The sequence below is a fragment of the Pectinophora gossypiella genome, chromosome 2 (assembly GCF_024362695.1).
Source record: "Pectinophora gossypiella chromosome 2, ilPecGoss1.1, whole genome shotgun sequence".
NCBI lineage: Eukaryota > Metazoa > Arthropoda > Insecta > Lepidoptera > Gelechiidae > Pectinophora > Pectinophora gossypiella.
Window position 1 is genome coordinate 20589 of NC_065405.1, and position 19508 is coordinate 40096.

The 19508-nt window shown below is 43.5% G+C and overlaps 4 protein-coding genes across 6 annotated transcripts; 2 read left to right on the plus strand and 2 right to left on the minus strand.

Annotated features, from left to right (window-relative positions):
* Positions 1-3940: 3940 nt before the first annotated feature.
* Positions 3941-6004, plus strand: LOC126375224 (DNA repair protein complementing XP-A cells homolog; the record flags this gene model as incomplete). The annotated part of the gene is made up of 3 exons (XM_050022124.1): positions 3941-3999; positions 4080-4262; positions 4372-6004. Coding segments are annotated over 3 exons (678 nt in total), but the record flags the coding sequence as incomplete, so codon positions are not given.
* On the minus strand, positions 5820-9883 carry LOC126374184 (zinc finger protein 706-like). 3 transcript variants are annotated; one of them, XM_050020690.1, is made up of 3 exons: positions 9600-9883; positions 7579-7728; positions 5820-6142 (listed from the first exon to the last, which is right to left on the minus strand). In XM_050020690.1, the coding sequence occupies exons 2-3, from the start codon at positions 7720-7722 to the stop codon at positions 6053-6055; spliced, it is 234 nt and encodes a 77-aa protein (XP_049876647.1). In that variant the 5' UTR covers positions 7723-7728; positions 9600-9883; the 3' UTR covers positions 5820-6052. The 3 variants fall into 3 exon arrangements, with proteins under 3 accessions (XP_049876647.1, XP_049876639.1, XP_049876656.1); XM_050020682.1 differs by lacking the exon at positions 9600-9883 and adding an exon at positions 9297-9376; XM_050020699.1 differs by lacking the exon at positions 9600-9883 and adding an exon at positions 8402-8549.
* A 23-nt stretch (positions 9884-9906) lies between these two features.
* On the plus strand, positions 9907-15659 carry LOC126373815 (probable malonyl-CoA-acyl carrier protein transacylase, mitochondrial). The gene is made up of 2 exons (XM_050020141.1): positions 9907-10893; positions 11728-15659. Exons 1-2 carry the CDS (start codon positions 10520-10522, stop codon positions 12548-12550), a joined length of 1197 nt encoding a protein of 398 aa, XP_049876098.1. The 5' UTR covers positions 9907-10519; the 3' UTR covers positions 12551-15659.
* Positions 14890-19455, minus strand: LOC126373810 (phospholipase ABHD3). The gene is made up of 3 exons (XM_050020128.1): positions 19234-19455; positions 17424-18309; positions 14890-17327 (listed from the first exon to the last, which is right to left on the minus strand). Exons 1-3 carry the CDS (start codon positions 19363-19365, stop codon positions 17137-17139), a joined length of 1209 nt encoding a protein of 402 aa, XP_049876085.1. The 5' UTR covers positions 19366-19455; the 3' UTR covers positions 14890-17136.
* Positions 19456-19508: the final 53 nt, after the last annotated feature.

The following is a 19508-nucleotide window of genomic DNA, read 5'->3' on the forward strand; positions in this document are numbered from 1 at the left end:
GTAACTGTACTATAATGTCGCCAAAAAAGCATTGTTGTTGTTTTTTTTTTGACCTGGAAACTGGCACCTTTACTTTGTTTGGTGCCATAGATATACTATAAAAAAAAAGTATACATTTGCCGCCATTTTCCCGCGTTGCGCGCGTTGGAAAATAAATTGGAAAATTTTTGTGTTTCGTTTCAAAACACTAAAAAGTATAAAATAAAAAGGAAAAATGGATGAAGAACTATTGATTACCATATCACACAATACCATTCAAAATTTACATCTTCATTTTTATAAATAAAATTTTTCTTTGTATAATTTTTGTTTCATTTAAAATTACGTCGTCGTAGAAAAAGTATTGTATGCAACGTTGTATAACTAGGTCAAAAAATGCTCGTGGCGTCTCTTATTGCGATGTTCGCCAAGGCTCACATCGCAACTCACGCCACTCGCATTTTTTGACCCTTCTTATACAACTGTTGCATAAAATACTAATATCGTAGACAAAATTATTAAAAAAACGTATTTAAGAAATATAAGAGTAATCGAGGTGTTCTCGCTACAAAGGCAGAAAGATTGCGTCGAACATCCGATCGGAAGAGTAGCGGCTCGGCTGTGTAGGTACGGCTACCTACGCAATGTGATAATTATTAAAGTCGTACAATATTAACGGAATTATTTTGTAAATAGCTATGTTTTGTTAAATTAATTAGTATAAGTTTATTTATGTTTTAATATTCTAGTTTTAAGCAGTAGTTTTTAAGTGTTTTCAATGATAACTTTTTGATAGTGCCTAACAGAAAAACAAGAGCAATTACACTCAGTAGTAAAACGCGGCAGGCGTTACACCAATGTAATACTGTAATCAAACTCGCAATTGGTATAATTAAGGAACCGAAGACCCTGACGATGTAGGGCTTGGGGTTTTAGTTAATTTAAAAAACCTGAGCGGTCGTTTCGGCAGGGCTGCAGCAGCGCGGGCGCCGCCAGGCCGCGCGTCCCCGCCGCCGCCGCCCGCGGCCCTGCCGGCGCACCCGCCGCCAGGCAGCGCCCGCTGCCGTGCACCAGCTGCTGCTGCTCGTTGTACACCCACGTCTATGCAACGGTAAAATCTTATCCAGAACAACTCACAATGAGGTGGACGGAAAATATGGTCGGAAATTGAATATCTCGATGTGTCAATCAACACACTCGTTTCGCTTTGCGGAGAGTTGCGCGTACAATTTTATTTTTAGATCTTTTCCTCTTTGTGTGATATACATGGGTGTTAGGGACACCGTAACGAAAAAAAAAATGGAACGCCTATTTGATTGTACTAAAAACGATGTGTGTGTTTTTCTTGTCGCAAATGTTTAATTAAGATTTTGAATTTTTACTGTGCCGCAATGTAAGTCGAACAACGCGGCACACAGACTCTAAACCTTATCAATTGTTGAACTTTAAAATTGTCTAAACTATCGAAAGTAGTGATAGTGCATTTAGATCGATACTAGCGATAGTACCGATAGTCTTGCTTTGTAACAATAATGGCAGGTATTGATCTAAAAGATCTATCGATAGGTATACCTACTATTGTTTTTTTTTTAACTAGGTACCTATCGATAGAATATCGATAGGCAACACTCTGGCGGAGTGTCCGCCCAATTCTAGACGCGATCTCGTTCGATTTTTGTGTAGCGAGGTTTTGCGTAGGTACTTACATACTAAGTTGGTGCATGGTTGACGCTTATGGGTTGACGTAGTAGGTAACTAATTACCTAATCTGTGGTGGTTGTGTTAGTTGGTTGTTAGTTATTCTAATGACAACAAAGAATACAATTATTTACTGTTTCAACTGTTTTAGGTAGATAATGGCCCCGATTTCTATGAGTAAATGAATGAATAACCCGGCCGAATGAAAAAGGTATCTCGCTGGTATGCAAACCGTTTGACGTGTGCTGACTCCTTAATTCTGTCGGTTGTTTTAGATTTCTGCTTAAAATTGACGTGTATTCCATAAATTTTATGCCTGTCGATTATCCGTCCGTTTAAGAATAAGAATAAAAATAAAAAATAAATTTATAATTTACGATAGACAGAGAAAGAAATAGGATCGATCGGTTCGTAGTGCCTACTTTGTAGGCCACGTCGCCGCCGGCGTGCGGAGCGGGGCGCGCTACGCGCGGTGCGTGTGGCCGTTGACCCGTTCGAGCAGCTGATTAAGAATACCGCAAAATTGTTGTCTCCATTACATTGAAGATTTTCGATAATTTGTCATTATTGTTTTTTTTATTGAAATTTGGGTTCTATGCAGCTTAAAGCACCATATGGAATTGAAAATAATTAAAAACAAAACTCAAAATTTCATGAATTTTGCGAAGGAAAATTCCAGTAGATATTAACTCAGAATCATGGTCTGAATCATCCCTCTCAGTATTGAAACTGTAAGTATATATCTTTTACTAAAAGTTCAAATTTTTCATGCTAAGTAAATATAAAAACTTTGGTTGTGGGTAATTTATTTTTACGTAATGGCAACACAGGGCGAGATAACGTCAGCTGGTTTTCTTGGTCTTTGTATGTATACCGTGGTACAACCGTGATATCTTATCTTCTAATTTCTTATTAGTCTGTGGTACGAAGAAGTTTTATAAGATCGGTGTTCATCGGATAAATAATTTTTAATTTTTTTTGGACTGCAACGGTCAAAAGCATAAGAGTATAATGCTTAGATTATTGCAATTTCTGCTTGTTGTTTATTTACAAATTTAACATTTGTAAGGTAAGTCTGTTCATCTATTATTCTCTCTCTCTTAAACACAAACGGAACTAGTAGGACCAGTCGCTAGTGGTTTAGAATCCTGCCTCCGGATTTTTGGAAAACGAAATATAGAAATCAACAGGGTATCTTTTCGCGGTTATAAATCGGGTAGGTAAGTACCTACCTATTTATTTTGTGAGGAAACTTAATTTTTGAGATAATAACTTACCCATAATCTTTTAAATTTTAAGTTATCATCGCAAGTTAAAGAAAAAACATAATTAAATTGGCATTATAAAAAATGTAGCAAAAATTGTATAGTCTTCTTGACAAACATGAATTTATTAATCAAAAACCATAAAAACTTCGAAAATATATCGCAGCTAACTGTGAGTTTCACTTGTCTTTCGAAGCTGAATAGTTTAATATTGACCCAACATAAGTAGGTACCTACTAACGTCTACCTGAAAATGTATTTTTCTCTTGATCTGCTATATTTTCAAGGAATTCTAGCTAGCGTAAAAAGAAAAGTGCTTAAAGGTGCTATTTTTTTACTGTCCAATATCTTAGGTACCTACCTTTATTTTTTCTGACGGCATATTCGCAAAATATTCGTGTCCCTTATCCGATAATTACCTACTATACTCTTTGCTTTATCCTAGCACTGCCAGGAAAAGTAGAAAATACACATAGACGTTATCTTATGGTTTTCGTGTTCGTGATTCTGGCCCTTTAGCTATTCAGCGGTGAATTTTTTACATGGAGATGACAGTTATGTGGCAGAAACTCTAAATTGTGTCCCCCGACTTTGTTATCGCTGGTGTTTTAGATTGCTCCTCAGTATGGAAACAATTTTAACGACGTATTCACGTAACAAAATATTATTGTAGGAAAATGGCGAGCGAGGGTGCGGGCGCAGGCGCGAAGGAAGGAGTTGCGGCGGCGGCCACTGCGGCCGCTGGCGCCAGCGCCCCGGGTGCCGCGGCCGCTGGCGCCAGCGCCCCGGGTGCCGCGGCCGCTGGCGCCAGCGCCCCGGGTGCCGCGGCCGCTGGCGCCAGCGCCCCGGGTGCCGCGGCCGCTGGCGTCAGCGCCCCGGGTGCCGCGGCCGCTGGCGTCAGCGCCTCGGGTGCCGCGGCCGCTGGCGCCAGCGCCCCGGGCGCGCCCGCGCTGACGGCGGCGCAGCGCGCGCGCGCCGAGCGCCAGCGGCTGCGCGCGCGAGCGCTGCGGGACGCGCGCCTGCTGCAGCGGCCAGCCGGCGCCGGCGCCGCCGCGCCGTTAGTAGCACGTCGTGCCCGCTCTCCTGACCATCACTGCCGACACATTCATTTTACGAGCTGTACCGTCTCCTCGGCAGCGCACAGTCGGGCGGAGGGTTCCTGCTGGAGCAAGCCGCGGATCCACGCCCGCCGCGCCCTCCGCGGGCGGCACCCGCGCCGCTGCAGCCGCCCGACCAGCCCGCCTGCCTCGAATGCGGCGAGCGCTTCCCCTCGTCCTACCTCCTCGACGCCTTCGACTACGACGTGTGCGATTCCTGCAGGTTCGGTCGGTCGCCTTCTCGGGTCGCGAGCGGGGCCGGAGGGCATATATCTACCGTTTATGTAGTCCCATTCGTTCGATAGTAACCGTAACGCGTCCGTTCGACGCAGGGACCCGGACGGCGCGCACGCGCTGCTGACGCGCACGGAGGCGAAGGCCGAGTTCCTGCTGCAAGACTGCGACCTGGACGGGCGTCAGCCGCCGCTGCGCTGCGTGCGGCGCCCCAACCCGCACGCGCGCGCGCGCTCCGACATGCGGCTGTACCTGCGCGCGCAGGTGGAGGCGCGCGCGCTGGCCGTGTGGGGCTCGGCGGCCGCGCTGCTGCAGGAGCGCGCGGCACGCGGCCAGCGGCGCGAGCGCGCGCGCGCGGCGCGGGGCGCGCGGCGCCTGCGCGCGCTGCGCATGGACGTGCGCTCCAGCCTGTACAGCCGCGAGCGCGCGCCGCACGAGCACCGCTGGGGGCCCGAGCGGCCCGGCTCCGCGGAGGATTCCTACTCGCACACCTGCCTCGATTGCGGACACGTCGAGACCTACGAGAAAATGTAGCGTGCCCGCCAGCGAGCGGAGAGATCGACGAGACTGGAGCTCGACGAGTGTGCGTGTCGATAAATTCGCTGACGTTTTCTTCCATAGTTTTGTACGCCATGTTACATTTAAGTAGATGAAATCGAAAATGCCTTAAGAGATCATTGTTCTACCTCATAAAAATAAGGGTCATAATTCGTCTGTTCGTCTTCAGCAGTAGCTACAGTAGCGAAATAATTGAATTAAGTTCTTTTCTTTTTGATACAGTTAAAGTAAATTTGAAAACATTCGTCTGTTTTTTGGCTACGAAGAATTGTTGCTATTGAATGCTATTGATCCCAATTCCAAGTATTGTTCAGATTACATAAACTTTTCAAATGACTGATGAAAAAAAGCAATCATTAAAGTGTCCCATTCTGACTATACAGAAAAAGATACGATTTGTAAAATTATCAGACAGAACTCCCGAGGAGTGTATCGAGATACACCGTTCAAAATGTTGTGAGAGCGGCTACAAAATCCTTACTACAACATCACTTTCTCTGTAACTACTCTCGATAACTACAGCAGATAGCAAAGATGTAATTTCACCCAAAAAGACAAATTCTGCCATATTTTGGGTGAAGTCGGATCTTCGCGAAGTGCTGTAGAATTATTATTATTTTTTTAATTTGAAGCTTTCACTAAATGCATGACTCATCAGTGGAGGTTCTTGGACCAGTCTCGATCGCCCATTGTCCTTTTCGACATTTTTTTCTGTGTAGTCAGAATCGCGATCCGTTATGGTGGCAGTGCCAGCCAGGATAAGGGACACAAGTGATTATTGAATTGTCCAGTTAATGAAATTTTTGCATGGAGTGTATTGGGTGTGTCGCAACTAATACCCTGTTACAGCAGATATGTTTGTAATGGTAATTTCAAAAGATAATGGTAATAACGTTAAGGATTGATAGATTTGTGCATGTGAATCGGAAGTAAGCGCGATATATTTTTGCCTCGATGCATACTTCCCACAACTGTAAAAACTACAGAATTCAATCGCAGACAAAATCAAGTATATTTAAGAAACAATATATGTTTTGGAAACCATTTTATCTTTACAAACAAGCAAGAACACTGTCAAATAAAGTGTGAATGTAACAAAATCATAGTGAAATACATTTGAGCCGATACAGTAGCGGGTGCTGTGTAAGATACAAATATAACTTTTTTACAATACTTATTGTTTAATTAAGTGTATTAAGTCTAAATAAAAAAAGTTAAATGTTAGATAGCTTTGAGATCCTCCGGCAAGTCATTCTTGGGGTGCTTGTTCTCGAAGTGCTGCTTGTACGTCTTGGGGTCCGGCATCTGCGCCTGCAATACCATACAGCTCGTCAGTCTCAGTGCACTGCTGCCTCACCCGACGCTGAGAGTCGCCTCCTTATCAGATCGCACATCATTACTCTCTTCTCACATACCTAATTAATATAAAATGCTCAACAGAATATCACTGGAACCTAGAATGAGTAGACTGAAAATCAATCTGATCTTCAATTGAAATTCCAACCTGCATTCACAACTCACATTTTTCCCATTGTCGTTTACTGTATCCTTAATAATATACATACATAGGCCCCGATTCCTGCAGACACCTAATTTTATTTTAAGTTATACCTTTCATTTTCTTATCCGTCGAAAAGGAAAGGGACGGATGATTGTCAACAAGCCAATTTTAAAACGAATGAATAACCCGGGCGAATAAAATAAGCATCTCGCTGGTATGCAATCTGACGTGCTGTCTACTTAACTCTGTCGGATTATTGACCAATGTAAAATTTTTAAACGGTTGTTTTGGATTTCTGCTTAAAATTGACGTGTGTTCCATAAATTTTATGCCTGTCGATTACCCGTCCCTTTCTTTTTCAGCGGGTAAAAAAATGAGTTATAAAATAAAACTATATGGCGTCTGCAGGAATTAGCACAATAAATAGACTACATCGACGGAAAGTATACTGGGTGTTAGTGACATCGTAACGAATACTGAGGGGGTTGATTCAGACCATGATTCTGAGTTAAAATCAAGTGGAATTTTCCGTCGCAAAATTCATGTTTTTTTTTAGTTTTTTTAAATTATTTTCAATTCTATACTTTTGCGATGGAAAATTCCACTTGATATTAACTCAGAATAATCAGATGAATCATCCCTCTCAGTATTCGTTACGATGACACTTACACCCCGTACAAGTACATACGGTAGCCATATAAGTAGGTATGGGTGTTAGTGACACCGTAACGAATACTGAGGGGGATGGTTCAGACCATGATTCTGAGTTGATATCAAATGGAATTTCGTGTCAAAAAATTCATGAAATTTTTTCTTTTCTTTTTAATTATTTTCCAATCCATACTTTTGCGACGGAAATTTCTACTTGATATCAACTCAGAATCATGGCCTGAACCACCCCTCAAAGTTTTCGTTACGATGTCACTAACACCCTGTATAGGCGGGACACACGCCTCCCTTCAAACATCCGCAGGGAGTTTGTGTAAAGCGTTTGAATACCGGATTTTTACTCAATACCGGGATTGGAAAAAATATATTTTGGAAGTCGATGTTTGTTTCTTTTCTCGAGTAAGTAAAAAAAGGAAGGTTTTCATGCAATATCCTTATTACTTTACACAGGCTGTCCTGTAAGTAGCGGATCATGCCATACGAAACATGGTGATAGATGGGGTCATGGCATGACTAGACGAAATTTAATCTCGGTAAAAACCTCGCAGTTTTCGGGAAGAGATACTTATGTGGTTACCTTGCAGACGACGCACACGTGCACCAGCGCCTTCTGGGCAGCCTTCTTCTGGTCAGTGGCGCTGTGGCCTTGCTGTTTTTTCATTTTGCTCATCTTCTCGGCAGCTTTTGCCTGTGATTGGAGTTTCTGTTGACCTCGAGCCATTATACCCTGTAACATATAAGATTGGACATTAATAATAATTTTACGTAGTACCTATTATTATTATTTCTATGATATTAGTAACGGCCCATTGCTAGAAGTCAAACCTCACCTCTCAATATAAGTTAGCATACTTTTCAATATCATTGCTTTTATGATTGAAAATTCATTGAGTAATCCTAGGTGATTGATATTGATAAGACTTAAAAACTGGTAATAATATTAAAATTCAGTGAAATAAATCATGGTACTTATAAGAAGACCAGGTATGCTCAATCCTATGACAAGCCACCATTGCTAGCCCATTGATGACATGTTACCATGAAATTGGTATAAAAAAAAAATAGTTTATTTTCCAAATCAACATAACAAATTGTGAATAAGTCTTCCCATTAAGTACTAAAAAGACTTGTGTCGGGAATGACTCGCTAATGGTATCTCCACCATTCCAAGGATGTAAATTTTATTATTGAAAATTAAGTGAATTACTGACTGTGTGTGTGTGTTAATTACTATTACTTGTCACATATTTAAAAATCTATATACATATACTGTAAGTAAATCTTTTACTAACAGTTCAAAATGTCCTTGCAAAGTAAATATAAAAACATTGGTTGTGGGAAATTAGGTATTTTTTTTACGAAATGGCAATGCAGAGCGGAATGACGTCAGCTGGGCTAACCTTGAAATGTTAAAATCTCCCTATCCATCCATTGGGAAGGCCCGTGCCCCAGCAGTGGGGATGTTAATGGGCTGATGATGATCCATCCATTCCATATTAATGGAGAATGAGGGGAAGCAAGGGACATGAAAGAGTTAGAGGTCTTTCTTAGTAGATAATGTAAATACATAAACTACCACCTGTAATCCCTATTGGGGTAGGCAGAGTGAGTCGCAAGGAATCAGAAGACAACTTGCTGCAACGTTTAATAGGTACCATAATGAATGTGAGGAACAGTGACGGGTGATCCATCCATCATTTAATTATTACAAAGAAGTAAAAACATAATGTCGCCTTATGGTGAAAACCACATAAGACTGAAAAGTCACATTCTGCCATGAACCTCTATTTCTTGAAATTTATTTTAATCCACATGAAAATTACGACCACTAGCTTGTCTATTGTGAGGTTTTGTTAATAATAATGACATCCAAATGGGACTTTTCAACAGGTGCTTACACGGGTTTCACTCAATGGCAATGATAATCTCTCTGTCTGTACGACATGTCCAGGATGATAAGTGGCTGAATGCAATCTATGTTTCTTATGCACTCCCAGTTCAGCTTAGCTGAAAAAGGAGTGAAAAAACAAATAAATTATATTTAAGCATAATGAACACAACTTTCGGTAACTGATGTTACTTAAGTTCATCAAATAAATCTATTTGTATGGTTTATTAAGGAATACAACAAATTTTCATATCTCATAGTGGAGCATAGTGCTCTATGCTCCTGATTCTGATAAATTCTTTCAAGATCTTTTTTGTTGGAAGGATGGATATACCAGTTAGTTATTTATGTATGCACAACCAGGGTTATATGGAACAAATGAATCCCCTATCTGCTGTGGCACCTACAGTATCCAAGCCATTTATTGTGATCATGGCATGACAGAATGCCTATTCCACTGGATATTACTATGACACTCGGTTGGTTGTGCATCTACAACTTCAATCACAAAGAAATATGACTATCATAGAATACAAGTTAATAAAATCATTAACAAAGAATGAATCCTTGACAGCGACACGCATGTGGCTAAGCGTGAATGATTATTAAATACGATACGTGTAAGTTGGTAGGTACCATCTAACCATATGCTTGGAACTTGTCTTGTGATTACAAAACTTGTTCTGTATTTATACGAGAGAAATAGGTACCTGATAAAATAGACTTCTACTCCCAAACTTCTGTGAATCCTGCGATGGCAGGTATAAGTACGGTTATACTTAGTAACCACGACTAGAAATTTCTAATCACTTATATACTTAGAGCACAAATTTACACCGAAAACTTTGAATGAGCTGTAAAATAAATTGACGTTAAAAGCAATAAGTAAACAGATAAATGTGGTGAAATTAATAGAAACGATAAAAGGCTGGCTAGCGGGCGCTGGTAATGGGCGCAATTCGCAGGTTAGACTGACTGGACTGAACTGACAGTGACAGACAGACAAGGCAAAAGTGACAGACCACAGACAGGAGTAATAGTGTTCTGTGCCACAGACCAAGTAGAGATGCTACGTGACAGGCGAATAATAGGGTCTGATCCTGATCAGAGCAGCGCAGCGTCAGCAATAAGCGCGGTCTCACAGGGGGATATTCAAGTTTCTTGGTACCTTAGATAGAGATATTACAACTATCAATCATTTGTTAATCATGGTTTAGGTTTAAAACAAAAATCGACCTTATTATTAATGCACTGTGATCGTTATTTGAAGCGTGCAAGCGTGAATACCGTGTAGGTGGTAATACCTATGGGTAATACTGACAACACACCATAGACAAAAGATATTCACAACGAAGTTTAGAAAATACGACCACAAAGACCAGACCATATTATTCCAGTCAAAGACCTTGTACAGAATATTGCGATTTTACTTGGATTTTACCTTTACCATCAAAAATTAAATTTTCAATTAGGTACCTACGTTCTGTGTGGTGTCGTTATAGTGTGTAATGTTAATTATGTAATACCCACCAATTAAAAAAATGACTTTCCCCAAAATAATGTTATGAAGGGTTATGTTTAGGTACTTATAGAAAATAAAGAGAATTGTTAAACGTTCAATAAAAGCGTCATGTTTTGTGTTGCGTGTTTATCCCGTGCTACAAGAGCGGCCAGAGGAATGCGGGCGCGGTGCTCGGGCGCTGGCGACGGAGAGCGCACGCGGGCTCCAGCCGGGCTCGCCGCCAGGGACAGCCCGCTGCGCAACTTGCTGGATGACGCGAGCGCCTTTGGAGAGGCTCGCCCGGAGGACGCGGAGCTGCAGTGGGCGACGTTACCGTATGCGGCGGCGCCGAGCGAGCGCCAGGCGGCATTGCGTGTGGATCCGCGCGAGACCACCGTGCTGCTGTTTCCGGGGCAAGGCGCCGAGCACGTGGGCATGGGCCGCCAGCTGAAGGATGTGCCCGCCGCCAGACAACTTTATGATCTGGCATCTGAAGTGTTAGGGTATGATATTTCATAGATGTTGTGTGTTAGTTATTTGATCAACAACTGTTGTTTTGAAGTGTCACATAGAAAACTCTCTCCAAATTAAATTTTGTTTTATATTGCACATACGCCAATTATATCTGCCATATTTCTGTGGCGACCGTTTAAATTATGGATGCATGGAAGCATAAATGGAGTACACCCAGACAAAAAGAGACCGACACAATAAACCATAACACTGCTGAGGCCAATAAGGTGAGCCAGGATGCTGGTGCTGCACCTGTTTGATTATATCATAAGACTAAATAAACGACCTCCCGGTTTTGGCTCTGGCAGTGTGATGCTTGGTTACTTGACCAACACTGCAACTACAACAACGGTTTCAAATGTCACATAGAAATATTTTCTCTCTGAATTAAATAATATTGTTTTACGTTGAGCAAATGCCTTTTCTATCTGCCATACTACACATATACTTGCTAAAGTCTTATAAATGACACAGAACAAAACAAAAATACAGCACAAAAATTAAACAATCATTTATTGAAAATATGTTATTGTTACACCTGTTTCTGCAAACATGTCTTATAAAATGATGGTAAATGTGAAAAACCAAAATATTTTTCATTTTATGCTGAATCTGCTATATATACGCCATCTAGATAATGGATGGGAACTGAATGCATCCCTACACTCTTAACTGCATAGTAAAAAACTGTTTATGGTTTAAATACTGACCGCATGGTAGAGAAAATAAAAACTTGAATACTGCTTTTTACTATAGATGTAAGAATAAATGAAATAACGATAAATCAATAAATTATGGAATGAGCCTTCAATGGTGTGCGTCAGGTGGGACGTGTGGCGCGTGTGCACGGAGGGCCCGGCCGCGGAGCTGGCGCGGCGCGTGCAGCCGTGCGTGCTGGTGACGTCACTGGCGGCGCTGGAGCGCGCGCGCGACGAGCGGCCCGGCGCCGTGGCGGGCGCGCGCGCCGCCGCCGGCTTCTCGCTGGGCGAGCTGGCCGCGCTCGTGGCGGCGGGCGCGCTGCGGCTGGAGGACGCGCTGCGCTTCGCCGAGCTGCGCGCCGCGGCCATGGCGGCGGCGGCGGCCGAGCGGCCCGGCGGCATGCTCACCGTGTGGCTGGCGCCCGACGCCGAGCTGCCGCACGCGCTGCTGCGCGCGCGCGAGCACGCGGCCGAGCGCGGCGTGGCGGGCGCCGTGTGCGCCGTGGCCAACTACCTGTTCCCCGGCTGCAAGGTGGTGGCGGGCGACGAGGCGGCGCTGGCGTGGCTGGAGCGCGAGGGCGCGCGCTTCGGCGTGCGGCGCGCGGCGCGCGTGCGCGTGGCGGGCGCGTTCCACTGCGCGCTCATGGAGCGCACGCGGGCGCCGCTGGCCGCCGCGCTGCGGGCGCTGGACGTGCGCGCGCCGCGCCTGGCCGTGTGGGCGTGCACGGAGGCGGCGCGCTACGCGGACGCGGGCCACGTGCGGCGCGGCCTGGCGCGGCTGGCGGCGCGGCCCGTGCGCTGGGAGCAGACGCTGCAGGCGCTGTACGCGCGGCCGCGCGGGCTGGCGCCGCCGCGCACGCTGGCGCTGGGCCCGGGCGCGGCGCTGCGCTCCACGCTGCGGCACGTCAACGCGCGCGCCTGGGACAGCTCGCTGCAGGTGCACGTGTGACGTGGACGCCTGCTATTGATGACCCACTACGAAGAATATATTTTATGATGACAATATTTTTATTAGTAAAAGAGAACTCGTATTTTGAGGACACAAAAAGAAATACAAATGTAAGTAAATATACTTATTATTCTTAACAGACTTCAAAAAAGAAGGAGGTTATCGATTTAACCCGTTTGTATCGGCTTCTAAACACGTGTGTTTGAGGTCGTTAATAGCATAAGTAATATCATTACTAATGGTGTGAGAAAATTGCAAAACAGTCGAGGGCCTGTCGGACACAAACCGACTTCAAAATCAGTAAAATAAAAAGTAAGAAATAATACATACATAACTCACGCCTATTTCCCACTGGAGTAAGCACACTTTGGAATTCCATTTGCTTTGATCCTGATATAAGAAATAATATTTTGTTGAATACAATGTTAAAATCTAAATTCTGAAGTCGGCGCAAATAGAATGACGGTCGAACTGCATGTTCACCCTCCCTATAGCGTTGTCATAAGTAAAATAACCATAGTGAAGCATTTTCAGGCTTTGCAAGTAAGTGATGCGTTTGTTTTAATAAGTGAATGGTGAAGGTTATGGTTGCTCTGACTTCAGAATTTTGATTCTAACATTATATTCAACAAAATATAATTTCTTCTTTTTTATTGGCAGATTTTGAAGTAACTTTAATTTTTACTTTTATATTGTTTCTTCCTATGACGTATAATTGGGTTGTGTACAAGGTTCCGGATAAATTATAAAAATCTGACTATGTACTAAATAAAGACAGATCTAAAACTAACAAAAAACATTTTCTTCTTTCTATTTGAATGAATGAATGAAATATTTTATTTTCAGATATTTATCCATATTTTGTTAGTAATAGAATATTATATCTAAGTTAGTAAAATTTATAATTTTCATTGGATTTCACGTGCATGTAATTACATCCAGTGAGTGAGGATGGGACTGTCCATCCTTTGTGAGACCACCTTCAGGAGACTGTTGCTGTTGCCCCGCACTCGCTCCCACAGAGAAGCCACACGCTTGCGTAGAACAGCCTGGAAGCCATCAGTGCTTCAAGAGGCGAACATCCCCGAGCCACTGCAGCGCCAGGGCAGCCCCAACAACCCCCTGAAGGCGTTATTATATTGAACGCGCAGAGCACTGAAGGTCTTTTTGGTGTAATTGCTCCAAAGGTTGCATGTGTATAAACTCTGGCAATAGCTTTTGAACAGGGTAACCTTCACCTCGTAAGAACATCGTGCAAACCTACGTGCTAGCATATTACCCCTGATAGACAGTGCTCTGTGTTATCCAAGTCTACATCGTCCTTTAGAGTATCCGTGACCCAGTGACCCAAATATTTAAATTGCTGAACAACTTCAAAAGGAGACCCGCTTAGAGTTATTGCAGGAATTGAGTACCTTTTAACGCCAGATTTGAACAATAATATCTCACTCTTTTTTACATTATATTTGAGTCCATGAGCCACAGCATACCTTTCACAAATTGCTATCAGTAGCTTTAGAGCATTGACTGAGGGGCTCAGCAGCACCATGTCATCGGCATAGCTGATGTTGTTAACAAAACAGCCATATTTAACTTAAATATATTTTAATCAAGAAAAAACATAGATCAATATCAACACGGTTTGGCTTGGTATGACGGTGCCTGTACAGAATCATAAAATACTTTAGGTTTAAAAATGTAATGTTTTGTTTAAATAGTCAAAGTGTGATGTGCCCCATTGAAATGTTTCTAATTTTAAATTAATATAAAAATACCAACACACACTAAAATGAATAAAAATATCAACGTCAAAAATAAGTATAATTTCCAAAGGGGCAGGCCCCTTTGGAAATTATACTTATTTTACTGCTTTACTGACTCGACTATAATAGGTCCAATCATAGGTAAATAATACATTTTAGATTTTAATAACGATTTTTTTATTTATATTTTGTTCTTGTGCCATAAAATACTCAACATACACAACATGATTTAATAAACTCTCCTTATAATTTAACAAAAATCAATAGAAGTATATTTATAAACAAGTTAAACTATTTATTTTACAAAGGAAACATTTGTTCATTATTAAATAAACAAAATGTTTTTGCTTTAATACCGACATGGTAGAATGGACCATTTTTTTGTTCACTGTCACCAACATTGCACGGACGGAATTGGATCCCATGATTCCAGATATATTCCATTGATCCCAAATTTATACAATGTGAAATCGTATTTTTATCAGCAATACCTATCAAAGCAACTATATTGCTTTTTTCTCCATCTTCAAATAGGATATTAACAGAATAATAGTTTAACTAAAAGTTAAAGTTAGTAAAAGCCTCAAGCGTGTCAATGTGTAAAGAACTCCAGTTTTAACAAATTATTTCCTTTGGTTACGGACCTTACAAATGCGGACAAATGTCCACTTGAACGGCTTGAAGCTGCGCATGGACACATATACTACACACTAGAGATGAAACGGATATCAGAGAGCCGAGCTAGATTTACCTCGTAATTACGCGGTAAGGTAGCACATGGTCAAAATAAAATTTTGATGCGACCTAATTTAAAACGAAAGAACTGTTTAAGCCGAAATAAACCATGCACTGGCGGCGCGCTGGCCTTGAAGACATAGCATTGTCTCTTTCATGTGCAAGTAAAAAAGACTGTAATGTTTTCTTCTAACGTTGGGTGAATAATGATAGTTTGGAATACCTACATAGTTAAGTTTTCGGGTACTAGTTAATATATATACCTAGTTACCATTGATTTTTCTATAAACTACCTAATTTATTTTGAGTTTATTTGCGAATCAAACTGCAACATTGTTTTAAATCGGTCGTATTACATGTAATCTGCCCGAACGGGTCCCGTCGATTGAGGAAACATCTATTCAGCTTTGTTACTCTACATGGAGTTTCAAACACGTTTGCCGCATTTCATAGGTGTATGTATGTATGTTTGTTCATGCATTTCTCAGAGACTACCAATAAGGGACTTTTTAGGCTATGTTGCCCAAAAATAATATAGATGGCGCTATCTAGATTTGTATTTTGCTGTATTTACCTTTGTTCCTTCTGTGCATTAAAATGTTATTATTGTTCGATGTGTTTTATTTACCAAAATTGTATTTTAAAAAAAAATAATGGATAGAAAGTTTGGGTCTGGGTATCCATATCATTTTTAAGTAGTAGCATTTATCTCAGTGACTAAAGGCACTTTAAAAAAAAACATTTTATTTGTTATGCAGTGCAGATTCCACGCTCGCTACAAGGTTAGCCGGATATCCAGAGTCCGGCCAAACAGGCATCCGTTTTACCTCTACTTCACGCACGTCCACGCGCATGTCTCGGGTCGGCACTTGTTGCGCGATGCTAATTGTTTATCGTATAACGATAACCCATCATTTGGACTAATAATTTAATTGTGATTTACCCGTGAAGTTCTGTGATGATTGTGATTTACTGGAAGTTTGGCGGACCCACTTAGGAACAAATCTCGTAAGATGCAATAATAACAATTCAATCAGTTAATCGCAGCGTTTAGACCTTAAAATATAACGTCGAAATAAACTAAAATTACATTTAGGAAATAAGTTATAATTTGTTGTGCCTGACACTTATAAAAAGACTTAATATGTAAATATTGTATATCTATCATACACACAAAGTCATAAAACAATATTGCATTGCCGATCCAAACAGCTATATGTACCTATAGACACATTTTGTATCGTGATAATGGTGTAACTTTTCGGCGATCAACACAATTTTATTATTGTTGAAAGACATGTATGTGAAAAGTTTGCAACCATTTTCATTAAGTAATAAATGCTTATATATGTATCTATACCCTTTTTAAATCACCAATATACAGGCGACGTTGTGCAAGTAATACTATAAAGGCCACTTAAAACGCACGCGACGTACGGCCGCGTGCGAGGGTCGATATATGTATAAAGTTTCTTATTCATGTATAAGTCGAATCCTTCGCAGTCATGATATGTGCTCAATTGTATAACTAGTCATACCAGTGTTGTATAAAGCGTGAACACGTGTTCTAGCGCGACGATGTCGGACCGTGGAACTGGCAGATGTCACACATCGCATGCCACGGCCGATCGCTCCAAGCATAGGTATATTTCTTGTATGGTCTCATCGCAGCGAGAAATTGCGACCTCACGACTTGTTTGATCTGATAACGTTATAACCAACACGGGCCTCAGGCGGACCGGAACAATATAATTAAATCTAAAGAGTACTAGTTGTTGTTTATTTCGCATTTGCAAAGCGACTTATCGTTTTCTCGCTGCGGCGAATTACGCTGTGCGGCGCGGGCTACGCACGATTCGCGTCGAGCCGTGTGGGGTGTAGCCCTAACTATATAAATGTATATAATAAATATAATACTAAAATCTCACTCGCGCCTATTACAATATCGAAAAATATCACAAAACAGTTCTGCGTCTCACGGCGCCGCTCCTCCGGGGCTCGTGGGGCAGAGCCGGTGGGGCGCGGGGCGAAGGCACTGTGGGGCTCGTGCGGCGCCGCCGCTGCGGGGTTGCTGGTCGGGGGGGTGGGTCAGGCCGGCACGTGCAGCAGCTGCGGCGCCTGCAGCAGCGCGGCGAAGTACTGGTGCGCCAGGCGCGCGATGTACTGGTCGGGCGCGGCGCGGGCCGGCCACCAGCCCTCCAGGAACCCGATGTGGCCGCCGCGGGCCGTCACCAGCAGCGCCACGCGCGCGCTGGCCGCCGCCTCGCCTCGCGGCAGCACTGCAAGCACAACCACGCCCTCGTCACCTCTGTAGCGTGTCCGCCGGCGACTATATACACTAGCGTCGATCTAACCGAAAAGTACATGCGACTCACCGTCGCTCGGCTGGAAGGGGTCGTCGGCGGCACACAAGCACAGCAGCGGCACGCGCACGCGCGCCAGCTTGCCCCGCAGCGTGGCGGCCGCGTAGTAGGCGTCCACGGACTCGAAGCCGAAGTGGCGCGCCGTGAAGGCGGCGTCGAACTGGCGCAGCGAGCGCGCGCTGGACACGCGCGGCCAGTCGCAGGCGCGCGCCAGGCTGGGGTGCGCCGCCAGCGTGCGGCGCAGCGCCGCCGCCATGTGCCACGCCAGCGGCGCGTTGGGCGCGCGCTCGATGCAGGCCGCGCCCGCCTCCACGTCCAGCGGCGACGACACCACCAGCGCGGCCGCCACGCGGGCCGCGGCGCCGTGCCGCGCCAGGTACTGGCCCAGGATGAGCCCGCCCAGCGACACGCCGGCCGCCAGCAGCGGGCCGGCGCAGCGCGCGCGCACGGCGTCCACGGCCTCGGCCAGGTCGGCGTGGCTCACGGCGCAGTAGAGGCGCGGCGTGGTGAGCGCCACGCCGCCCAGCCCGCGGTTGGTGAACACCACGGCGTGGGCGCCCAGCGAGCGCGCCGCGGCGCACAGGCAGCGCACGTAGTCGGCGTGCGACGCGCCCGTGAGCCCGGGCAGCACCAGCAGCACGGGCCGCGCGTCGCCGCCCGCCGGCGCCGGCGCCGGCTCCAGCCAGTCCAGCGCCACCTGCCCGCCGTCCGACAGCGCCAGCAGCTGGCGCCGGAAGCGCGGCGGCGGCAGCCAGCGCGTCCGCAGCAGCGAGCCCAGCACGGTCTGCAGGCGCGCCTCCACGCACCACGGCGTGGGCCAGTAGCGCTCGCGCAGCAGGGGCACGCGCTCCTCCAGCACCTGCCGGAACTCGCCGGCGCCGCACACCAGGATCGGTTTCTGCCACCATGTTATGATTTTCTCACATTATTTGTAAAAACTGATACATCATCACCTCCTTGGCATTACCCCATTTTTACAAAGCCTTGATTTTTGATAATATTGATAAGGTCTGCTTATCTAACCTGAAGATTTGACACATTGACTGACTTTCCAATTATTGAAGGGAAAACCAGCCCTATACAGGTTAGATCACATACCTCTGAAAGATGTTTCTTGGGAATGTGAGTTTCATCACAATGTATCCCTTCACCACTGAGCATATGATAATCATACGATCAAAAAATGATTTAGAGAACAAATTCAAATATAATTGTTAACAAATAAAATAAATGTTTTTATTAAAGGTAAAAACCCAATAATTACAACAATTAGTTGTTTATCATTGTTTGTTGTTGTTGGGCCAGTAATAGATTCGATCCTGCAACCTCAAGGTGACAGTCAAATGTTCTTCCAATTGGGCTATAATAATAAAATTGTTTATTTCGGATCAAAAAATTACATCTATCACTGTTGAACATTTAAAAAAATATTGTAGATGAAATCAGTCAGTGCAGGACTGGAGAGGATGGTGCAAAACTAAATTAAGGAGGCTAGTTGAATACTGCAATAGCTTTCTAATATCTGTGTGCAATAATAAGTTTTGAATCCAAATACAGATTCCAACTGCATTTATCACAATGATAATGTAGAGGTAGTAAGGTAAAATCAACTTTATTACCTTACTATCTTGCAACACACCTGTAGTAGAAACAGTTGGATTATACTCAGAGGGAAAACTTATCTGCCATACAAATATGACTCATGGACCCTTATTAGACTTATTACCTACCAGGTAAAAACTTTATTTCCTTCAGTATTAAAGGAGTATTGTAATGGATATAATATGTTTCTTTTGAAAACGAAACCATTTTCTATAGTTACCTTGACCACTTCCACAAGATAATAGGTTATGTATAAAACTGATAACGATAAACCGAATAAAAGTTCCTTTTTCACTTCAAAAATGTACAAAAAGAAACCCAACATTATGTATACAAATGAAAAATGATTCATTAATTAATCTATTAAGAAATAAACAAATATATAATTACACCGGAAATCTTTAAATTAAATTTGATTGGTAAAAACGTAATGTAAAACCGATTTGACGGCATAACAGACCATACATAATATACATACTGTCAATGTCAATTGTC

Bases quoted from the DNA above. Each gene is read 5' to 3' on its own strand.
- LOC126373810 (XM_050020128.1), bottom strand. From the start codon at position 19,365: ATGAATCATTTTTCATTTGTATACATAATGTTGGGTTTCTTTTTGTAC. The intron at 18,310-19,233 runs GTAACTATAGAA...ACATGGTGGCAG, and splicing joins ATCTTGTGGAAGTGGTCAAG to AAACCGATCCTGGTGTGCGG. The intron at 17,328-17,423 runs GTGAGTCGCATG...TTGTGCTTGCAG, and splicing joins CCCCTTCCAGCCGAGCGACG to TGCTGCCGCGAGGCGAGGCG.
- LOC126373815 (XM_050020141.1), top strand. From the start codon at position 10,520: ATGTTTTGTGTTGCGTGTTTATCCCGTGCTACAAGAGCGGCCAGAGGA. The intron at 10,894-11,727 runs GTATGATATTTC...GGTGTGCGTCAG, and splicing joins CTGGCATCTGAAGTGTTAGG to GTGGGACGTGTGGCGCGTGT.
- LOC126374184 (XM_050020682.1), bottom strand. From the start codon at position 9,323: ATGATCACAATAAATGGCTTGGATACT. The intron at 7,729-9,296 runs GTAGGTGCCACA...TATATGTTACAG, and splicing joins CAATAAATGGCTTGGATACT to GGTATAATGGCTCGAGGTCA. The intron at 6,143-7,578 runs GTAACCACATAA...ATGGTATTGCAG, and splicing joins ACGTGTGCGTCGTCTGCAAG to GCGCAGATGCCGGACCCCAA.